Source organism: Lipophrys pholis (genome assembly GCF_963383615.2).
Source record: "Lipophrys pholis genome assembly, chromosome: 7".
Taxonomy (NCBI): Eukaryota; Metazoa; Chordata; class Actinopteri; order Blenniiformes; family Blenniidae; genus Lipophrys; species Lipophrys pholis.
The window spans coordinates 14,761,811-14,782,805 of record NC_137638.1 but is presented as its reverse complement, the minus strand read 5'-3'; the positions used below and the strand labels follow the sequence as shown (position 1 = coordinate 14,782,805).

At 42.1% G+C, this 20,995-nt stretch overlaps 1 protein-coding gene across 1 annotated transcript; it reads left to right on the top strand.

The window, feature by feature from the left end:
• Positions 1 to 4,189: 4,189 nt before the first annotated feature.
• On the top strand, positions 4,190 to 5,575 carry atoh1a (atonal bHLH transcription factor 1a; the record flags this gene model as incomplete). The annotated part of the gene is made up of 2 exons (XM_080466547.1): positions 4,190 to 4,463; positions 4,725 to 5,575. 2 exons carry the CDS (start codon positions 4,190 to 4,192, stop codon positions 5,573 to 5,575), a joined length of 1,125 nt encoding a protein of 374 aa, XP_080322673.1.
• Between the last annotated feature and the right edge of the window lie 15,420 nt (positions 5,576 to 20,995).

Genomic DNA, 20,995 nt, shown 5'->3' with positions numbered 1-20,995 from the left:
TTGTCTCTGATAAGACTTCAACACGAAAAAGAAATTTGTGAACAGATTAGGAATGATTGCCACAAGGATTTTTCTGTGGTTTTCAAAGTGTGTGTCTGTTTTCCCACTGGGACATAATTACGGAGTAGAAGCAGCAGTAAAGATGGTGCTCGTGGTGAGAGGGGGGGGGGTGCCTTTTCCCAGTATGATTTTTGGAATGGAAAACATGGTAAAACTAATTGAATATACTGTAATTCATTTACACTCACATTTCATTTTGAAACTGCTTTATTGACATATTTATTGGCGAAGTCACAGATTGGACTTACCAAATTTTCTTTTTATTTTATTGTATTGGTTGTGGATCACAGCAGAAGTTCACAATTCTATCTTATAGCGGGAAAAATATCCACACCTCAAATGAAACTTTGAGATTTCGGAGTACGAAAGGCAGCGTTTATCTTCCAACACTTTTAAAACACCTAAAGGGACATTTCAGTCAATTACCAGAGAATCAACCTTTGTAGAAAACACAATAAAACTCTGTGATGCCCGTCGTGTCGCTTCGGCAATAATAGAGCGACCACAATTACAAGCAGCAGGCATGACTTTCAGTGAATGTGCCAGATTCTTTTTTTTCCCCTCCTTATTTCAGGCAGTGTTGCCGATTGTCATGCTGCTAAAACCGATCCAGATACAGGTAAGTATAATCATCTTAAGCTGGAGAAGTTGTGACTACTTAGGATGTGGTTCTTTTTACTTCATGATCGTTTGAGTTCATTGTGAAACATCAGATGGCGACTGGTTGTTGTTTGTTGACGTCTAAGAGTCATGTGAAATCGCAGACATCCATTGTTATCGTTGCTTCTTAACTATGACGACTGGGGGTGGGGTGGCTCGTTCGCATGTCACAGTGTAATTTTTGACCTTTTTAAAAAAAATCAAAGTGTCACTTGATCCAGAACAAATGAGCAAAATTGATTGAGGCAGAAGCTTTTTTTTTTTCTTTTTTTTTTTTTAATCTTTGCATAAGCAATCATTTTTCCAATTCCAATCCATCATGGAGTAGCTTTAAGAAGAAGACATGATATGATGCTCAAGGAAAAAGTACAAATATTTTTAAAGCATTTGGGTGATGTGAGATCATATTATGTGTATAAAAAAAAAAAAAAAAGCTTCAAGCCTGAACTATGCTTTTGTGTCTCACTTCAAAGGCTTGCATACTGCTGTTAACAGCTGGACAGATATACTGCTGGGGAGACTGCTGTCAAGTTCATTGGAGCATTGCATTGCAGTGAGCCACCTTATCCAGATAGTGGCGCTATGGAGCTCCCAGAGCTGCGCCCCCGTTTCAGCTCTCGGCTTCACTTTGTGGTCGGTGTGTTTCTGTCAGATGCGACCAAAAAGTAGCAAACTGAAAGCATAAAGAAGTAGTAAATGTATCAGATTGTGATAAGGCTTTAAAGTTCACTTGAACGAACGAGGGACACAAAGTTCACATTTCGAGATCAATGTTGTCGTCTTGATTTTGTAACTTTAAACGATTCTGTCCTCAGGCTTGTTGGTCGAATATTTACCTGACCTTAGATGTCCAAAATAATCTCGAGGAGTACAACTCATTAATTCCCCCCAAAATCATAGAGATGAACACATATCTTAGCTGAAAAGAAATGCCCCTACAATAATAATAAAAGCAAGTCATAATGTACACTCTGGAGGTGATTATTCCGTGATTAAACTGTAACATACATAACTTCTCTGTGCAAAAAGTTAACCCCGGAGTTACTAAATCATTACACTTAGCCAGAGGTCCAAAATAGTCCACAACTTCTTTTTTTCCATCTTTTTTATTATCCACAGTAGCCTGTGTTTTATCTTATCCAGCGACAACAAAACGTTTGCCAGTTTGAGTTATTATACAGAAGTTCATTAAAGTTTCATCTTCATTGATTTAATGATTTGAACAATGAGGGTCTGAAACCCCTCACTCCAGCCTCGTGCCCGTCGCGCCCCGGTCTCCCGGGAGATGGGAATGAGAAGGGGCAGCACGCAGACTCTCCTCGCGCATTGGAATGGGAGCCCAGCCCTCTCCCTGGAGGCGCCCCCCAGGCGTGACCAATGGAACATAGAGTCTCCATTGTGGCCGCGACACTTTAATAATCGCCAGCTACAATATCCAACCTGTCGGTAGCTTCAGGAGCCCGGCCCGGCCCGTTGGACAGGGGGATTGTAGGTGGGACGAGGGGGCGAGCGCTCGGCGCCAGACCTCTCGCCCGCAAGACGTCCCCGTGATGAATACATGAATAAAACATGGGAGAGATTGATGTCGGGTTATCTCTGAAATTATGGGATTTCTTCACACAGATTACACGTTCCCACAATTTCGAAAGCACTCGTATGTGGTGTGTGAATCGTAATCCACGCTGCTTAACTTTAAATCCAAAGTTTTTAGTGATTTGTCGGGCTATTTAAAAATGGACCAGGCTATCGTACGTTCAGTACAAATAAAGATGAGGCACCTCATGGTTGATGGATTAACATTAAATCATCTTAGCAATGGCTAAGGTATGTTACTGTAAACAACAAAACAGTGAATAGGGGTTTAGTCATTAACATTTCTCTTTTTTCATTCTTGGGCACAGTTTGTGTTCGATCAGACCTGAGTGGTTCCTATACAGTGTGATTTGTCTGAAAGATTTGGGGGGCAATAATCCCATACGTCAAACATAATCCTCGGGGGCCAAAATGGGTCCACCAGAGGATCAAATCTGGCTGCAGAATTAATGTCAATAAAACAGCTAAAGAGAATAATGAGTTGAACTTTTCATTCATCCACACTGAGATCCGACCCAGAGGAGGCACTCTGAGAGCGTCTTGCTTGTAAAGTCGCATCGCCATTAAAATCACTCTATGAGGGTGAGTTTGGAAAAATGTGGCTGCAAAAACGCACAAATCGAGGACTTGATTTAGTTTAGCTTAAACTGTATATTGCACAAGGCGGCTCAAAGTTGACTTATTTTAACTTTGCAAATTTCACTTTGTTGAGGATTAGGGGGAAAACAACAAACTATTCAAAGTATGTCAACAATACAAAACAATAAGACAATTTAGAGTTGACCAAAAATTTTAATTCCATTTTTTTATTTTGGATTGTTGTTTTATTGACAAGTCCCCCTCCAAAAAGAATGGGGCTGCATATACGCCTAACACCCCTAACTGTAAAGTGTGCTCGCGCATGCGTGCACTTTCCCCTTCACAACTTGTACACTGTATAGATAAGAGCGCGCGCCACTTGCAGCCAGTGTCAGCACGGAAACAGTGTGGAGCGCTCAAGTTTCCATTCCCTGTGAAGCTCTTTTTTTAACCGACAGGGCGTTCCGAGAGCCGGATCAAAAGGTTTTAGACCCTCCACAAAAGAAAAATGGAAACTGGAGATGATCTTAGGATGAATGAATTGACAATGAGCGCGCGAGCCCCACGCAACGAAAATGGTCATTTATTTGTTTTGTTTGTTTTATTATTTTCTGTTGTCTTTTGAACAAGTTTGTCATATTCTTAAAAACTTTCGTTTTTCTGTGTGTGCTACAGTGTCAATTTAAATCAAATTTGAAATGTTAAAAAAAAAAAAAAAAAGACCAATCTGTTTAGTTTTTGTGAGTGGTGGGCTTCAGTCTGTGTTTCAGAATTGGGAAGTTCTGGGAGGAGGAAGATTATTGCTTCTTAATCCATACGTGGAGTATGAAAAGTACCAGTGCCTCACCAGCTCCCTCTTTCTCCTCTCTCCTTCCTCTGTCATGTCTGATGCAGCACGCCGACCCAGTAGTCTCGCGCCGTCCACGCTTCTCACCTTAAATCGTCATCACCTGCACGTGCGTCCGGTGGGAGGTTCCCCTTACCTCCCTTTGCGTTAAACACCCCCTTGAATCGTAACGTTATCATAAACAAGCTAACTTCGGGGGGCCATAATCGCATCTCTCGGGTTTTGTCGAGGCTTCTCATTGGACGTCAACACGCGACCTGCGCAAGGAGGGGGGCTTCCAGACGCGTGCCGCTTTTTAAACCGACGCGGCGCCTTGAGACATCAGAGAAGGAGTCCCGCACGCGACAGTCATATCCACACAGTGCGACAACGCCTCAGTGCGAGACTCCAAATACTTTTTTTTTTTTTATTATCCCCCCTCATTTGGTTAGGAATTAGTTTTAGGGAAAGATGGATATCCTCACATTGGAAGACTGGAGCGAGGGCGCACGGGATGGAGAGTCCCTGGTCTCACCGCAGCAGGGATGCAGCAGACCCAAAGTGATGGAGAGGGGTGGGAAGGAGCAGTTTAGGGGTTCCTGCTACGACGCTGGACTCCGGCTCGTGGACAGCGGCAGTGACCCACGCGCCTGGCTGGCTCCGGCTACTGGCACCTGCGTGGCACACGCCACTTCACCCGACTACCTGCGGCACTCGCCGTGTCCCAGCACGGGCTCCTACCACGGTGAGACGCAGCAGGCATGCATACGAGTTTGGAAAATGGGTACAAGTTTGGGGAGTATTTCGAGTCATCGAACGCAGCATGCACAACTACCTGCAGCCGCGATTAAGTCATTTAGTTTGCGAAAGAAGTTGGAAACATGAGTCGGCTAGTTATTTTTGAACAATTGAGATTCTGCTTGATTACAAAGCAAAGAGCTTCTGCAGGATCATGTCTCTGAAGTTCCATCAGGCCTGTTGTTAAACTTGTGTTTTCACCTTTCAGAGAGCGGCTCCCCGGGGTCCTCGGGCCACCCTAGTCCCCCCAGCTTCAGAAAATCTGCCAAGAGCCCCTCCTCCTCCTCGCTCAAAGTCAGAGACCTTTGCCGTCTGAAAGGCACGCTCCCCGGGTCCGACGAGGAGGCGTCCATGAGACAGAGAGCCCCGTCCAACAAACCGGCCAACGGCGTCCAGAAGCAGAGGAGGGTGGCTGCCAACGCTCGCGAGAGGAGGCGCATGCACGGCCTGAACCACGCGTTTGACGAGCTGCGCAGCGTCATCCCGGCGTTTGACAACGACAAGAAGCTCTCCAAATATGAAACTCTGCAGATGGCGCAGATTTACATTAACGCCCTGGCTGATCTGCTCCAGGGTCCGGCCTCCGCCGGAAGCAGCAGCAGCAGCAGCAATACCGGCGCCTCCGACTCCAGCGCCGCCTCGCCAAAGTGTGACATTATGCTCTCGCCCTCGGTGGGGCTCGAGGGGGCGCGGGACATGCAGGACATGACGTCCCTCTCCGGGAGCAGCTGTAGGACAGCGGCGGCGGTGCCCGTGTCAGGCAGCAGCTTACTGCACATCGGCGGGATGCCTTTCCGACCCTCCTTCGAAGAAAGTCCTTTCTCCGGTCGGGTTGAAGAAACGATGCGCTCGGCCTCACCGTCGCCCTCGTCCCGAGCAGGGGGCTCGCAGTTTGGAGGCGGGGGAAAGAAGGAGTCCCCCCGGAGCGACGGAGAGTTTTCCCCGCACTCCCACTTCAGTGATTCGGATGAAATAGCGATGGAGCTTCACTCAAGCGAAGAAGACGACCTGTCAGAACTCAAGCTCCCCTCGCACCACCCGCACGCTATGGCTTTCTAAATTATTGTAATTATAGCCTGACGTCAAGCCTCCCAACCGTGTAAAGTTTGTAAACTGTGTCAATCATACCTGCAGTCTATCTGTATTTTCTTTTTTAAAAAGACATTTCTTCATAAAAAAAAATAAGTCATGTTAAATTTTTAACAATAAGTCTATTTTGTCAACTTGTTGCACCGTCTAAAGATTATTTTTTATGTGAGATAGGCCTAATTCGGTTCTGCCAATAAATGTATATCCTATAATTTCCAGTTTCCATGGAGACGTGGCTGGAAGACCCCTCTGCCATGTCGCGCGCCGCACAGCCACGGGTATTCCCCATACACGTCACTCCAACCAAAAAAAAAAAAGCTGTCTTCCACAAAATCACAACTTTATGGATAATTACTTATATTTGATAATGTAAAGCTAATTTTTGTAGCTCTGACATGAGGTTTGTTGCGATTTATGTTTGTAATTGATAACTTTGTACAACGTGTTTGTTTTGCAACTTCAAAAGTTCATGATGCGCACTTTAAAATATGCGAGCCAGAGGCTTCAGAAATGCGACTTTTTATTCTCAAACCATACCCAACACAGCTTTGCTTTGTTTGCTATAGTGTAGTACTGCCAATTCCACACGAATAGCCTATTTAATGTAGCCATCACTGCTGCCTTCTTGTGTAAATTTTCTTTGTTGTTTTCGCAAACGTTTGTGTGTGTTTTTTCTTTCACTGGATGAAATGGATTATTATATGTGATGTATTTATTGCTGAAATGTTTTCATTTGATTTGCTTTTTTATAAATCCATAGTTGACGCTGCTGAAAAAGCAGTCATTTTTGCCATTCTTTGTTATGTTCATTTAATTTTGAGAATAAAAAAGGCAAATGTAAATATAAATTCTCATTTTTTTCCCACGCATATTTCAATGTTAGTGAACTATTTCATCAGTATATTAGTTATTCTTGCTTTCTTTAGTGAGTCAATAATAATAATAATAATAATAATAATAAAGAATTATTATTATTATTATTATTATTATTATTATTATTATTACGGCCTTTATTGTATATACTCTATAATAGTTAACTCCATTCTCATTATATTTAGCAGTTGCTCAATATGAATTGAAACTTATGGTCCAGAGGTTAGAGAAGCGACCTTTTCCCATATTCTACTACCGTTTTCACCCCCGTGGCTCAGTGAACAAGGCCCACAAACACGGCTCCTTATTTGTGTTGTTAAAATGAACTATAAAGTTAGTTAAATGCATTTCCCTGAGGGGATCAATAAAGTATCATGAAATAGAAATACATTCTAGTTAAGAACCATCATTTACAAATTGTGTTGAATTCACCGCATCAGTTTGAAAGAATTGGGGCCTCGAGGGAAGTTTTACGGATTAGGAAAGCAAAATAGGACTACAAATTTACGGAGAAATATTTTCTTCAAACGTCACGAGCTGACATTTCCATTGAACGAAAGAGTCCACCTGAAACGTGTCCAACACGCGCTCGTTTGCCATATGCCGCAGGTGCACGCGCCCCTGGCTCACTGTCCTGTGATTGAGAGCTCTGAGCCGCAACTTACAAGTTTTACCTCAACTTGGCATTAAATCATTGCACAATGTTGTTTTCCCGCAACAAAACTTCTCCACACTGTCGAGTCTAACCCCCCCTGAACTCTCGCCACGTCCCCCATTTGGTGAATACCAGATTTGTTAATGGGGAGTGTGCATTAATTTCAGGCCATTGTTGGCAGGCTCGTGGGCCGAGGTGTTGGATGGCCTCAATGAAACACGCGCTGTCAGCTGGTGAGCGCTCGCGGGTCCCCGCCGTGTCCCCGAGGACCTGACTCGAGAGGGAGCACACTTTCTCAACTAAAGAAAGGCCTGTGTGCACACACACACACATACACACACACACACACACACTCTCACACACACGTTAATACACCTCACCGTCCTCACTTCTTTCATTCTCCCTTTTTTTCCCTCTCTCCATCAACTCAAACAAGCACGCGCGTCAAGCTCCGCCAATGAGACTGCTGGACTCCAGCGCACTTCTCTTTCGCGCTCTCTTTCCCCTTCAGGTTTGCGACGCAACAGTGATGTTGAAAAAAACAAAAAAAACATGACACACAAAAGTGCGTGATACCAAAAAAAGTTTAAAACAAAAAAACAAAAACAAAAAAAAAACTTAGAAATTATTTATCAGAGTGGGCAACCTGTTCACTACCTGTCACTGTTCTGTCTCCCACCCACTGTTTCCAGCCAATCACAGCTCGTGCCCCTGTGCTCGCCTCCTGACTGCCCGGAATAAAGGGGAATATAATAAGGATGGGTGCTGAATTATTCACAGAATTTATGCAGGGAGGCTTGTATCTGGGTATGATCAGACGACCGTCCGCGCCGAGTTCGCTTTGCGGTGAAAGGAGATCAAGTTTCTGTAAACTTTTGAAAGGACTGAAACAGCAGCGGTGATCACCTCTGTGAGGATTTCATTAATCGAGATTCAGTGGCAGGCTTGAAGAAATCCTCAGACGTGGGGTAGCACTGTAAAGTCAGTATAGTCTTTGGAATAAACGTTTAGTCTATATCGAAAAGTTTGAATAATGTCAAAAACCTCTCCCTTAAGTTTTCCAAAGAACTAAATAAGATAATTACAGTTGTACACACACAATATAAACATCACAATTACACCTTAATATCTGAAACTCAGGCAAAAACAGCATCTTTGCATTCCATTTCTTCCCCAATTTACCCAAGTGGTTTTATTTATATTTCGTTTATATCCTGGTGCATAGCCTCTAATATCCATTATTTCTATACCCAGTGTTGATACTGATGGAAAGTGGGAGGTAAAAACAACCTGTCCAACAGGTGGGAGGCTGGGCATGTCCAGGTTTCACTGTTTCACTGCACATCAATTATTTATGCAAGAGACGTTATGAAAAATAACAACAGACTGATAAAGTTAGGTAGAACCTGAGACGCATGTGCATGAAAAGAAAAAAAAAAAACAAATGGAAAAAAGTTTATTGTGACTCCACGTTGGTCTTAACTCACCTTTTTAGGACATCAGTGAATTGCTTGCACTTTTATGGAAGCTCATTGACGGAAAATCTGATAGTTCTTCCATTTGTGTTCATATCTTGTCTTGTCTTGTCTTGCCCTGTCTCGTCCCGTCCTGTCCCGTCTCGTCTCATCATGTCTATTTTTACATGATTCATCATTAACCAACAGTAGTGTCTGCCACATTACTTTGAAAAACACAGAGTGCAGGATATTAGTATTATGGTAGTCAACATTATTCAAGTCCTCTTTGCCTTGTAGCTCGGGTCTTAACAGCATTAAATGCTGTTTTCGTTGCAACAATGACCAGTCAAACCCAGAGGGAAGCTCATGTCCAAAACATAAAGAAGACATTATGGTGAATTAAATTCTATTCACACTAAAAGAAAACTTTTTTTTTTCCATTAAGTTTCATAAAGTCAGAAGGAATTACATAATCTTTGTGTGCATTCAACACTGTTCAATTCTCTGTAGTAATGCTCATTAAAACAAATATATTCAGAGAAATGCACATTCCCCCGCTTCCTTTTTAATGAAAAGAAAGGCACTTGCATTTTGTATGAGATATGGGGAGTCGGGCTGTGTGCAGTCCAAAAAGCCACTGGTCTCTCTGGGGACTCAGAACAAAAGGCAGAACTGGGCCATAGTTTCCATCTGCTGTCCCAGAGAGAGAGAGAGAGAGAGAGAGAGAGAGAGAGAGAGAGAGAGAGAGAGAGAGAGAGAGAGAGAGAGAGAGAGAGAGAGCGAGAGAGAGAGAGAGAGAGAGAGAGAGAGGACAGGGAGATGGTGAGCAGGAGGGGAAACGTAGAGAGCAAGGAGAGGCGAGCAACAGGCAACACGATGGCTTCGAGAGCGTGAACAAGAGGTAATGTTGTGATCAGTTCAATTCATTTAGGCCAAACAACCAAAGTCTATCACTAACAACCAGTCTCTTTATCTAACCTTACCCTTAAATTAGCCTGCAGCCCTGACCTCCCATTAACCACTGCAGCCCTGTATTATCATGTACTGTAGCGTAACCTATAGTGATCACACAAGCACACACTGCAGCTGTGACGCAATGAGCACCTGTTGTGCTGCTCCAGCTCAGCCTATCAATTCTTAATGACGTCTACTGGACATGCAGTCAAACAAATTGTTTCATTTCGGTCTAAAATGCTCTTATTTTATGTGGCAGAATACACAAGTTGAATATGTCTGCCTAATTTTCATTTTATGTCTTTTAATTTTTTCTAAGATATTCAACAAAAAACAAATGTTACTCATTATTCAGCTTCCAAAGTTTCTATTGTGTTTTAAAGATTATATGTGTTTGATCCTGATATTTCAGTAAAACTGACATGTTGCGTTATTACAGTCTGCTTTGGACAATCAAAAAAAAACAGACTGTAGTTTAATATGTTTGTGACATTATGTGAAACAAAAGAGTTAAACATTGTTCATAAACTCTAACAGTCATAAAACCTGCTCATTGAGTCTAAAGCAAAGCACTTTGGAAGGAAAAAGATGTTTCTTTCATCACTAAAGTTATTATTATTATTAAAAGAGAATTAACAAGATAAAATATGAATATCAGGCTCAACCTGAGGTGAATGATTCATTTAACAAGCTTTTTTCATAACTTCTATATTATTACAGCAATTTTTGACGGTGGAACTTTCTCTGTGCGTGATCAGTGGGAGAATAAGATAATATTGATATCCTGTATGTACTCATTTATGTAAATAAAATATAATTTCAAGCAGTCTACTTTGGGGACTGCTTGACATTATTTGAAAAATCATCAATAAATAAGTCAGTTTGTTGATTACAGCATCTTTGTGCAGGATCTTTTTAATTCTTAACCTTAGGTATGAAAAGAACTTTTAAGATATAGTCTCCTCTGAAGTGAGCCTCAAGTTGGTAGATTTTCTTTGCGGCGCAGAAGGGTTACGAAGCTGAGGGCTTTCCATCTCCTTCTTCAAACAGAGAAGCGGTGAACTATTTTGACAAAATGCATCCTGTGGTTTTCCTGACGACAAGCGGCCCATCCCTCCGAACATGTCCACCTGCACGCAAACACATTGACACAGGCGCGCACACGGCATACACACACACTGAAAAATAGTGAAGAAGATCATTTATCTCTGCGGTTCTCTCCATGAAAGACGTCCATGAGTGAAGCAGGGTCTTCCAGGGCTTTGTTCTGGGCAGGGTTCAGCTCTTTGTGTCCACCACCTTCAAAGCAAATGTACATGAACACGAACATGAGGCTTCTTGGGTAGCCAGCCCATTGAAGAGCGGCACAATAGTGCGACCAATTATCCACAGTGCTCAATGCTCCTGTGGAATCAGTTACACGGCTTTGTGTGTGCTTGTGTGCATGTGTGTGTCAGACAGTGTGTACGCTGGATTTGCATGTTTGACGATGTACAGCCTTTATGTGTGAGCGTGTATCTTTCATTGCATGCTTTTCCATGCAGGTCAGTGCATGCATGTTTCCTCTGGGTTTGCATTTTCTGTTTGATATTCGAAATCTTTTGCAAACGCTATAGTCATATTTTCAGATATTTTGTGCCGTCGTTCTTTCTTTTCAAAATGTTTGCATGTTTTTGTCATTGAACGTGAAACAATATCTAGAAAAATAATGAGTTTCGCTGTAATAAAATTGCATTGTAAGGAGTAGGTGTGTGCACTTCTAGGGTTTTATGAGTGTCTATAGGATACTTCCCAATAGGAAACACCTCAACTGCAAGGCTATTTACTCCCTTTTGACACCGTATGACTTCCAGCAGGGTTAGGTTACAGTGTGCAGCCAGCCCTCCTCAGAGTCCGACACAGGGAAGGCCTCCTCACCCAGACGAACTCCACACACATGAAAAGAAAAACCTCTTCAGGAGCTTCGGAAGTGAATTGTCTGGGGTTCCTGTTCCTTCTTTTTCACACCTTGGAACATGAGAGGTGTGTGAGACGAGTGTGGAGAGGGGACGCCCGTTTTGTGTACGGTCCCGGAGACACACGTGAACATACACCGGTGTGTCTCTCCACCACCGACACGCCAACCAGCTCAACCTGACACCCGTCATTTTCAACCACACGTAACCAACACTGGCAATCTGCCAGTTGCACATATCCAGCGTGAACATGGATATTCACACAAGCATGACGCTCTGTGCCACTGATTGTCACTTGATGAGTAACCAATGGAAGCTACCGCAACCAGGCGACCTGACTTGTGTCAGTATAAACCCCTGCACCTTTGGAATATCAAACATATCTTGGCGCTCAAACGAATTGCAAGTAGAAAGGCAAACTCATGGAACAGCGAAAACAGAAGAGTAATATCAAGGATCATACCTCAACACAAATATGTAACTGTGAAGTGCCACTTGGAGAAAAGTTTACATGTCAATAATATGTTCCTGAATCAACTGACAGCTCAAGGTTTACACATTAGAAAAAAGGTGTAAACTTGTCATTGTGCATACTAATGCACAAAACAACGTATACATTTAGCTCAAATACAAACTAGTGGGTGTGTGTTTGAAATCCTATTAAATACTGAGAGGATTTTATAGTAATAGATTGTAATAGATAATATTGTATCCCTTCAAAATGAATGCATTACGAATGCATTTGCAGAGAAGCTGCTGTTATTGTGGCGAGTCACATCCTCAGCTGGCTCCCCGTGACTTTTATCTGCTGACTTTATTATGAGATTCTTTCTGTGGCGTGTAGCTTCCAGGACAGGGTTCCCCAATTCTGGTGCCTGGAGGACCGGTGTTCTGCACGTTTTAGCTCTCTCCCAGTTTCAGCACACCTCAATATGATGTTGATATCATTGTCAAGCTTGTACAAAAGCCCTTGTTGCATTCAGGTATGTTGCAATATTTTGTGAATCTTTTTCAGTGCCCTTTTTGTCTCTATAGAGTCAACATTATGACAGATCATTGCCCACATTTTTTTTTCCCTTTTCTTGAAATGAAATCTTTGGAAAATGTCTCAAAAAGAGAATTCCAGACTGTAAGAGTCTTCCCATTTCTACCAAATGTTGCATTCCCAGAAGGTTTCAAAATACATGAAGTCGATCCACAAACCATCATTAATTGGACGAGGGCGGGATCTTTTTAGTTGACAAATGCACCTGCAGTCAAACGCAAGTCAATCATAAACATGGGTACATGCCACATGTTTTAAAAATGAGAAGGATCCTTATAACGCTCCCAAAATATGACATAATGTGCATAATGAGTTTGAAAAACCAAAAGCACACCGGGAGTAGCTGTGTCTGAAGTGCTTACTGTCATTTATAATTTAGCAGTGTTTTTGCTGACTGATCTTATGAGCATTAGCCGAAGCTTCTGTCTCAACAGTGATTTTTCTGTCCACGCGCTGACACTAGTCTCCTCTGCACTCCTCATATAGTCCTATAACACCACGACATGGCATTAACCTTGAATTTGTTCTGTCGTCATCTTCCTGCAGGATCTTTGGCAGTGGAAGTTCGTGATCTGCACTTCCTGCCCCCATTCAGTCTGCACTGAGAGGATTAGACACGGCCTGATATCTACTTGTGTCTTTGTTGTTCTTTGCCCTATCCTTCTCTCTCTTACGAGTCACTAACCAAAACCAAATGCAAGCACCAGTCTCCCACACCCGGAGTTTGTCAAAGGTTTCTTCTTGGTAGAAGAGAAGTTTTGTTTATTTTTTCCCCCCTATTAATTGTTGGATATACTCTATAGTTCATTTTTCTCAATATTTTATTTCAATGTAAAGTTCCATAACATGAATGTGTTGAAATTGGTGCTATATAGCTGATTTGAATCAAATAATTGAACTGGATATTGAGGTCTATTGGTTTATTAATGAAACACTGAGAGAAAGCATGTTTCAAGTAAATTGTGTTGATAATCATAAAAGGAACCATATAAATTGCATGTCTTGTAACAGTGAGCCTACTGTTTTTAGACTTTATTTGCAAGCTGAACTTTGTTTAATTTGAGGAAAAACAATCATTGAGTGTAAATTGCAGGGCTTGATGCAGATAGACATCTTTCTGGTGGCAATAGAATACAAACTATTTGAAAGAAATAGTCAAAAGAAAAGACGAAAATAGGAAATAAGGAAATTAACAGCATCCCTTTGCTGTAATAATCAATTTTTCTTTACTGTGTGGTTAAGGTTATGACCTGGACATAGCTAACTCTATCTTCACTCTGTGTCTCTCTGATCTCCTCTTCTGTCCTTCCTGCACCCATTGTACAGTTGCCCTTGCAGCTCTCCTTTCAGCTAGTTGCCCTACTCAGGTTAGGGATACAGTATATTGAAGGAGATTTTGCTTGTATTTGATTCCGCTCCTTTTCAGAGAAGCTGAAAGCCTGGCCTCCATGCTGCCCTGCTCCCACCCTCCCTGTCCTGTCCGGTTCCCAGGGGACCCCCACTCTCTCCCGGGCTGGCCTGGGTGGAGCGGCCTCAGAGTGGGGCAAGTAGGGAACAGACAAGGGTATCGCTTACAGCCTCCCTCTCGCACTCACACAGCAGAAAGAGCACAGACAGCAAAAGTGCACCCCTTCACCTTCCCGCCTCCCTCCCTGTCTCAGGTGCACATACACACACGGTGCTCTCGCTCACACGTACATGCACATCTTTCCCCCCTATCTTACCAATTAGAGAGACATGTCCTATCGTTTTTACCCCCCTCTTTTCAATCTGTCCATTCAGCCACCGATCCTGGAAGGAGGCGGAACACAATGGAGCCGTGGAAAGCCATCTCTGTGCAATGAAAAGCCAGCAATTGAGATTTGGTGGCTCAGAGTGACACATGGGTTTATGTGGAGACTGGCAGAAGTTGCATTTGCAGTGGACAAAAACTTCAAAGGGAATTGCACTGGGAAGAACACACACACACACACACACACACACACACACACACACACACACACACACACACACACACACACACACACACACACACACACACACATGCATGCACGCAATTGCTTCCTCTCACACGGATGAAGAACTGTTTTGGTTCCTTTTTTGTCAACACTCCATGTGCACACCTTTGGCTTACTGCTTCTACCAGATATCAGATAATATTGTTCCTGCTTCACTATGTAGACGTGTTTGGAGGCACACCCACAATGCAACAATTAGTGACGTTGCGGCATAAAATGTACACATTTTCACGGATGGCTTTCCTGTGGTGAGTTTGCATGTTCTTCTTGTGGATGCATGGATTTTCTATGTGAACTCCGGTCTGCTTCTGCAGTCCCGTAGCATGATTTTGAGGTTAAACGGTGACCCCGTAGGTGTCAAAGTAAGTGGATTGTCACCCTCTTAATTATTGCTGAAATGACTCAATTCTCTTGAATGCAAAATGAAAGATGTCCATCTGTATGTAACGCTCGCCTCCAAAACACGAGACTTTAATACAGACTGTATTTCACCCAAATGATATGTGCGCCACCATTTGACTTCTGACATGGAACTCCAGCTAATGCAATGAGTGAATCAGCCATTAGACTGACCGACACACCGCGTACAGCTTGGATGAATCCAGAAGTTCAAAGAGTAGTAAAATATTGCACTCAAATAAAAGTACAATAACATTGTTGAAATTTTACTCAAGTACAAGTAAAGTTACATGTCAAAAAATGTACTCAAGTACTATAAAAAGGAGCTCATATAAAATGTACTCAGAGTAAAACTTACTTAGTTACTCTTTTGACAGCAGGAGAATGGTCTCTCCTGAATAGCGCAAGACAGTAAATGGGATATAAATCTTCCTCGGCCTCTCAAGGCAAACACAGTTTACACTGCATAATAATGCAATTGCCTTTCTTGCATCCATCTTTATTGTGACATTAGCGGCAGTTTGTTGTCCTACCCATCGTTCAATGCAGTATAACTGGGACACAATATTTTCAATTAAATAATTTCAGTTTTGAAATGTTTACTTAGTAACAGATTTGAGTAAAAAAAATATAGTGGCGTACAATACTTAAGAAAAATAACACACTTAAGTAAAAGTAAAATTACAGAGTTTAAAAATAACATTAAAAAGTATAAATGCACAAAAAAAAACCCTACTCAATCACAGTAATGTGAGTAAATATAATTCGTTACTTTCCACTCTCTGTCCAAATCAGCGTCTTGCAGAGCTGGAGTTGACTCCAGCTGACAGTGGGTGGAGGCAGGGTTCTCTCTGGACAAGCCACCACCACAGTGCAAACACAAAGAGACAGACGGTCATGCACACACTCACACCTATAAAATAATTTTTTTTTAAATAAATTTCATTACCCAGAGACCCCCGCAGCACGCACAGAAAAGCCCACCCCAGGCCTGACCTGCAATCACACCATGGATTCATTCATTGAATTTCTAATTGAATATTTTTTTCCTCTGCATATTCAGTGACATGAGAGGGCCACATGGTGGTGTAGTGATGAGCAGCAATATCTCTGTTTGCAAGACTTCCCTTGAGTGTCTCTGTGTAAAGTTTGCATGTTCACCCTATGCAGACGTGGGTTTACTCAGGGTCTTCTGGTTTTAATCCAACACAGTTTACATTTAATGTGAGCATGTGTGTTTATCTTTCTCTCTGTTTTTGCCCCGCAGTGAACCGGCAACCTGTCCAGGGTGTACCCGACATTCAGGCACAGTCATCTAAGAAGAATTGCTGCGCCTCATAAAATAGTATTAAAGACTGATGGATGATCATGGTGACCCTTAGAGCTCAGTGAAGAGGAGCAAATTCTTCCTTAGGAAATCGTCTATGTTTTAATATGGAGCAATGTTTTGCATAACACAAGGTTTGTTTTGGTGCGTTCAGATTCCTGACATAAAGTCTCACGAGAGGAAAGCTATCATGTATTTCTCATGTGCTCTTTGTAGACACATCGCAATAGCTGTGGGGTGTGTGTAGAAACAAGGCCCTTCCTGGATAAAACAACAGCACCCCTGCTTCTCACAGTGAAAGAGCCGAATTAGAATGAATCTTTTCCAACGAGACAGGAAATCTCGCCGTAGGTTACATCATCACTTAAAAACAGCTTCAATGTCTAGAATACCAACACACTTCTTAAAAGATGTGAAGTAGTTCAAATGCAACCACAATATCCAAGTAGTATAGAGTTCTTCTTCGATGTGTCAATAACTTAAAGAGTCATGTGAGTAACTGATCATATTAAAGCCTATGTTAGATAATCCCAGTGCAATTCTAAATATGTTTGTTGGTCGGTGATGCCTGTGGGGCACCTTGAAGAAGACAAGGCTTTAATTAAGACACAAAAAGGTCCCAGCAGGATGACACAGCTACTATAGCGAGACATTTCTTACCACTGGAGTGGATCAGCTATGCTTTGCAGGCTAACATAAACACAGTTGGTATGTAAAGATAGTTTACATTTGTCGTTTCCTGTCTGTACAGAATGGATCATTGTACGTTAAGAAGTCCAAACCTTGATCAACTTGAAAAAATTAAATCAAAATCAAAAAAAACAAAAAACTAGATTGGACCTTAATGATTCATCGAAGAATAAAGAACCTAAGGATAAGCTGTCTTCTGCAGGCTGACATAAAATAATTAACTCTCATTTCAGTGAGTGTTCAGAGGCTCTTATTCAACTTGATTTCAACATTTCTTTGAGTGAGCGCGACATCTGCTTATCAAACACTAATTGTTATACCACTACCATGAAAATGCAGAGCGCCCCGGGCCGCAAGCCTCAACTATACAAACATAAAGCTGAACATCCATCAGTGAAATGTACATTGTTAGCACAATCAAGGTTATTCCTTTCAGTGTTTGTTTGGAGCATCCTTATCATTCCCCTTCCAGATTAGTGCTGCAGTCTCTTTTCACACCATTAACACCAATCCACATCCTCTTCTTTGGAGGGGCTCCCGTGGAGATCAGTGACGCCTCACTGACCACATCAATCAATCATTCTCCCTCCGACCACCTCTCTCCTCTCTCCCTTTTGTCTCTCTCTGTATGTATCTGTCTCCATATCTCTCTGTCTCGCCTACACCACTTTAATAAGTCCCTCTTTCCCACACATGACGCCGGGAACTATTTATCATGGAAAACACAGATAAATGTTGTTGTGGTTGTTGCTTTTGTTGTTGTTCTTTCAGACAGTCGGGGCCTTTCGAGGAAGATTGTTTGGGCAGGGAATTATAGCAACCAGGAAAGCAGCTGCTGTTATGGTTTTTTTTTCAAGAAAATAAGTGATCGATTCGTCTTTTCCTTAAACTCAAAAATATGCTTTCTGCCTTTTGTGCAGGTTTTATTCCTTACGTGTGCCACGTGTGTCACAGACGACGGCCATACTTCGAGCAGCCTTTCCAGAAAACCTGTCTTCATAACGAGGTCAGCTGCACAAAATCTGTAAGAGAAGCAAGGGCCACAATAGAGATCGGCTGAACTTGCGCTCCTTGTATAGCAAAGGCTTTTTGTTCCTGCATTGCCCTCATGGGAGGTCAGGTATATGACACAGACTGCAGGCCACATATGTGTCCTCTGTAATGTGTTAACCATTTATCAGTCAAGTGAACATGCTTGGTTTCTCTGAGTTTTCCTCTCAGAAGTTTTTCTGACAAACATTGGAATGCGTCCTGCTGATTTGTTTTGCACCATTTTGTCGGCAATTCATCTCTTACTCCCAGTGTCAGTGCACCTCATGTCAACGTGTATTTGATTTACTAAACAGTGTTTAAAGCTAGAAACAATTCAGCGATTCTCAACAAATCGTATTACTTTTAAATTGCCCCGTTAGGTGTTTATTCACACTCAGTTCACTGGAAATAGTATTTAATCCCACAATGTGATGGAAAAGTTAACTTTTCACCTCATCTGATAAGTGAAAAAGGATATCGGGTGTGGGTCTTAGTGGTTATGAACAATGTGGAAGCAAAGAAGTGAAACAAAGTCAAAGTATTTTAGCACTGATGGAAAACCTATTTTGGAAAAAGAAATAGCAAACATACGTTATATGATGGGGTTTCTTTTTTTTGTGTGTAATGGTCTATATTTTCCTTTACTTTCAACTAAACTCATCTAATGAAATGAATAGCTGTCTGTAGTACTGTATATGCAGCCAAATCTTTGTTAAAGTGTAGTTAATTTTGTATTTTAAAAACATTTTTTTTTACAATTATCCTACTGTTAACATTGTAGAGTTTTCCCAGATTATTATTTTACATTTATGAAGTTATGAGTTACTTTAAAATTTTACTTTAATTTTGCTTAAAAACAATGAAATTAGATTGCATGAATATGATTGTTTTTTTTCCCAGAAAAAAATTTGAACGATTGAATGACTCAAAACTATGAAACTGTTCTAGCGAATACTTGTGACTGGCTTTTTACTTTGATAGTTAAGTGCATTTCAGATCATGTATTTTCTTAGTTTTGTTTGAGCAATATGTTTATAGTTCCATTTGTAATAAGCATACTGTTGCCCCTTTGTTAAGTTATTCACCATGAACATCATCATATTTTTTTTATATGGGTTGGTTTTATGACTGAGAGAACAATCTCAAATCTCCTCAGCTCCCATTACAGCTTTTCTTCTTCTTTTTTTTTTTTTTTACATACTTTGTTGTTCTGCTCCATCTTATCTCACCTGTCTGCCTGCATACCAACCCATCTGCTATTTACAGTGCCTTTTTACCCCTCAGTCTGTATGTCTGCCAGCTAGGAAAGGTCAGTACTAAATGGGCTGAGTGTAAACAATGCCCTCGGTACCCAGGACAGGGACAGCCACCCTCCCACATCCTGCCATCACTGCATGAGGTGTATGTGTGGCCAGCCCTCTCCATTCACATTTACTCCCCCTCCACCCCTCACTTCTCTCTCTTTGCACTTGCTGCATTTATTACATTTTTTTTTTTTTTTTGCTGACCTCTTCTACTCCTCTCCTCCCTTACTCCTCTCCTCCTTTCTCATTCTGCTTTTGGCCACTTGTCACTTTTTTCCACCACTCTCTTTTCACCCCTCTGCCCTCCATCCCCAACTTCTGTCCGTCCCTTCCTTCCCTCCCCTCCTCTTCCCATCAGCCCCCATCAGGAGGAACCTAATAGGAAATCAAAGTTTCTGGTGGAAGAATGGAGTGGGGCTTAGCGTTACTGTCCCCTGGGTCCTCGCTGCTGAAAGAGGAGTGCAGAAAAGACTATACTGGCACTGTGGAGGGGAAGGTTAATGCAGCAGATAGTCTTTCCCTTGCTCTCTTTCCATGTCTCTTTATTTATTCTTTTTTTTTTCTGAGACAAACACTCTTTCTCAAAATTTTCCCCCTGCTTGCTGCCTTTCTTTTACTCAGAAACACTTAACACACATGCTGCTTTTTTCTTTTTTTTTGTGAGCGGGTTGAATAGCAGGTGTATTTAGCCCCTGGCTGCTGAGGCGAGGTTGAATTTGCAGACCGCCGCTGCAACGTCCGTCCTTTGGGATGTGGTGTGTATGGTTGGGGAATGGATCGTGTGTGTGAGCCACCCCCTAAGCCCTGTGCAGAAGGCACCCCTGCCCTTCAAAGCGTTGCCTATGTGTAGCAATTGACTCCATTGCCCCTGTGAGCTCAGGTACGGCTGCCTTGTCAAGCATGTCAAGGTGCATTTATAAAGTTTGTCCCTTGTGCTGCACGGAAAAGTATGCTTCTCCTCAACTCATATATATGACAAAAGGCAGACAGAATCAATGTCAATATGAAGTCAAATGATACAAATTTTGCACGTTGCATAGGAGCATTGTTCCTATGCTGCATCTCAGAGATGTGTGCACAAGCAGAATGTGATGATAGTTGATGGTCATTAATCCGACTAATTTTGAATATTAACGTTGCGACATTAACATTGAAAAACGTAAGAAATCAGAAAATAATATTAAGGTTTAAACTTCATGGACTGCTTTGTAGGATTATACATTTACTACACACCTTTCCCCTTGAGAATGATAAAAGTAGAAGAACTCTTGAAATGATTGAGTGGTACCTTGCATGAGCGTCATGCAGATGCTGCAGCATTCCTCACACATCAGCAGACATGGGGGGGAAAAAAAAGGTGCGATGTAAAAGTGATGGCTAAGCCTAGAATTAGTCTTGTATTAGCTCTCGGGCATCAGCCGGCTCGGGGCTCAGCAGTCCAGATCCTGCGGTGTTTAAGCTTCCTAAATACTCAAAGGTAGAAAAGCTTAAACAGCGGGAATGCCTGGAGGCATGAGGGAGCACCGAGAGCAGTGGAGGAGAGGACAGGGGGCAAAGCTGGAACAGGGTGGAGCCGGTGAGCAGGAGGGGATGGAAAGAGAGATATAGAGGTCATGAGGACATACAGAGTCAGGACAAACAATTAGATATGAAGATTAAAAAAAAAAAAAAGTGCTTTATC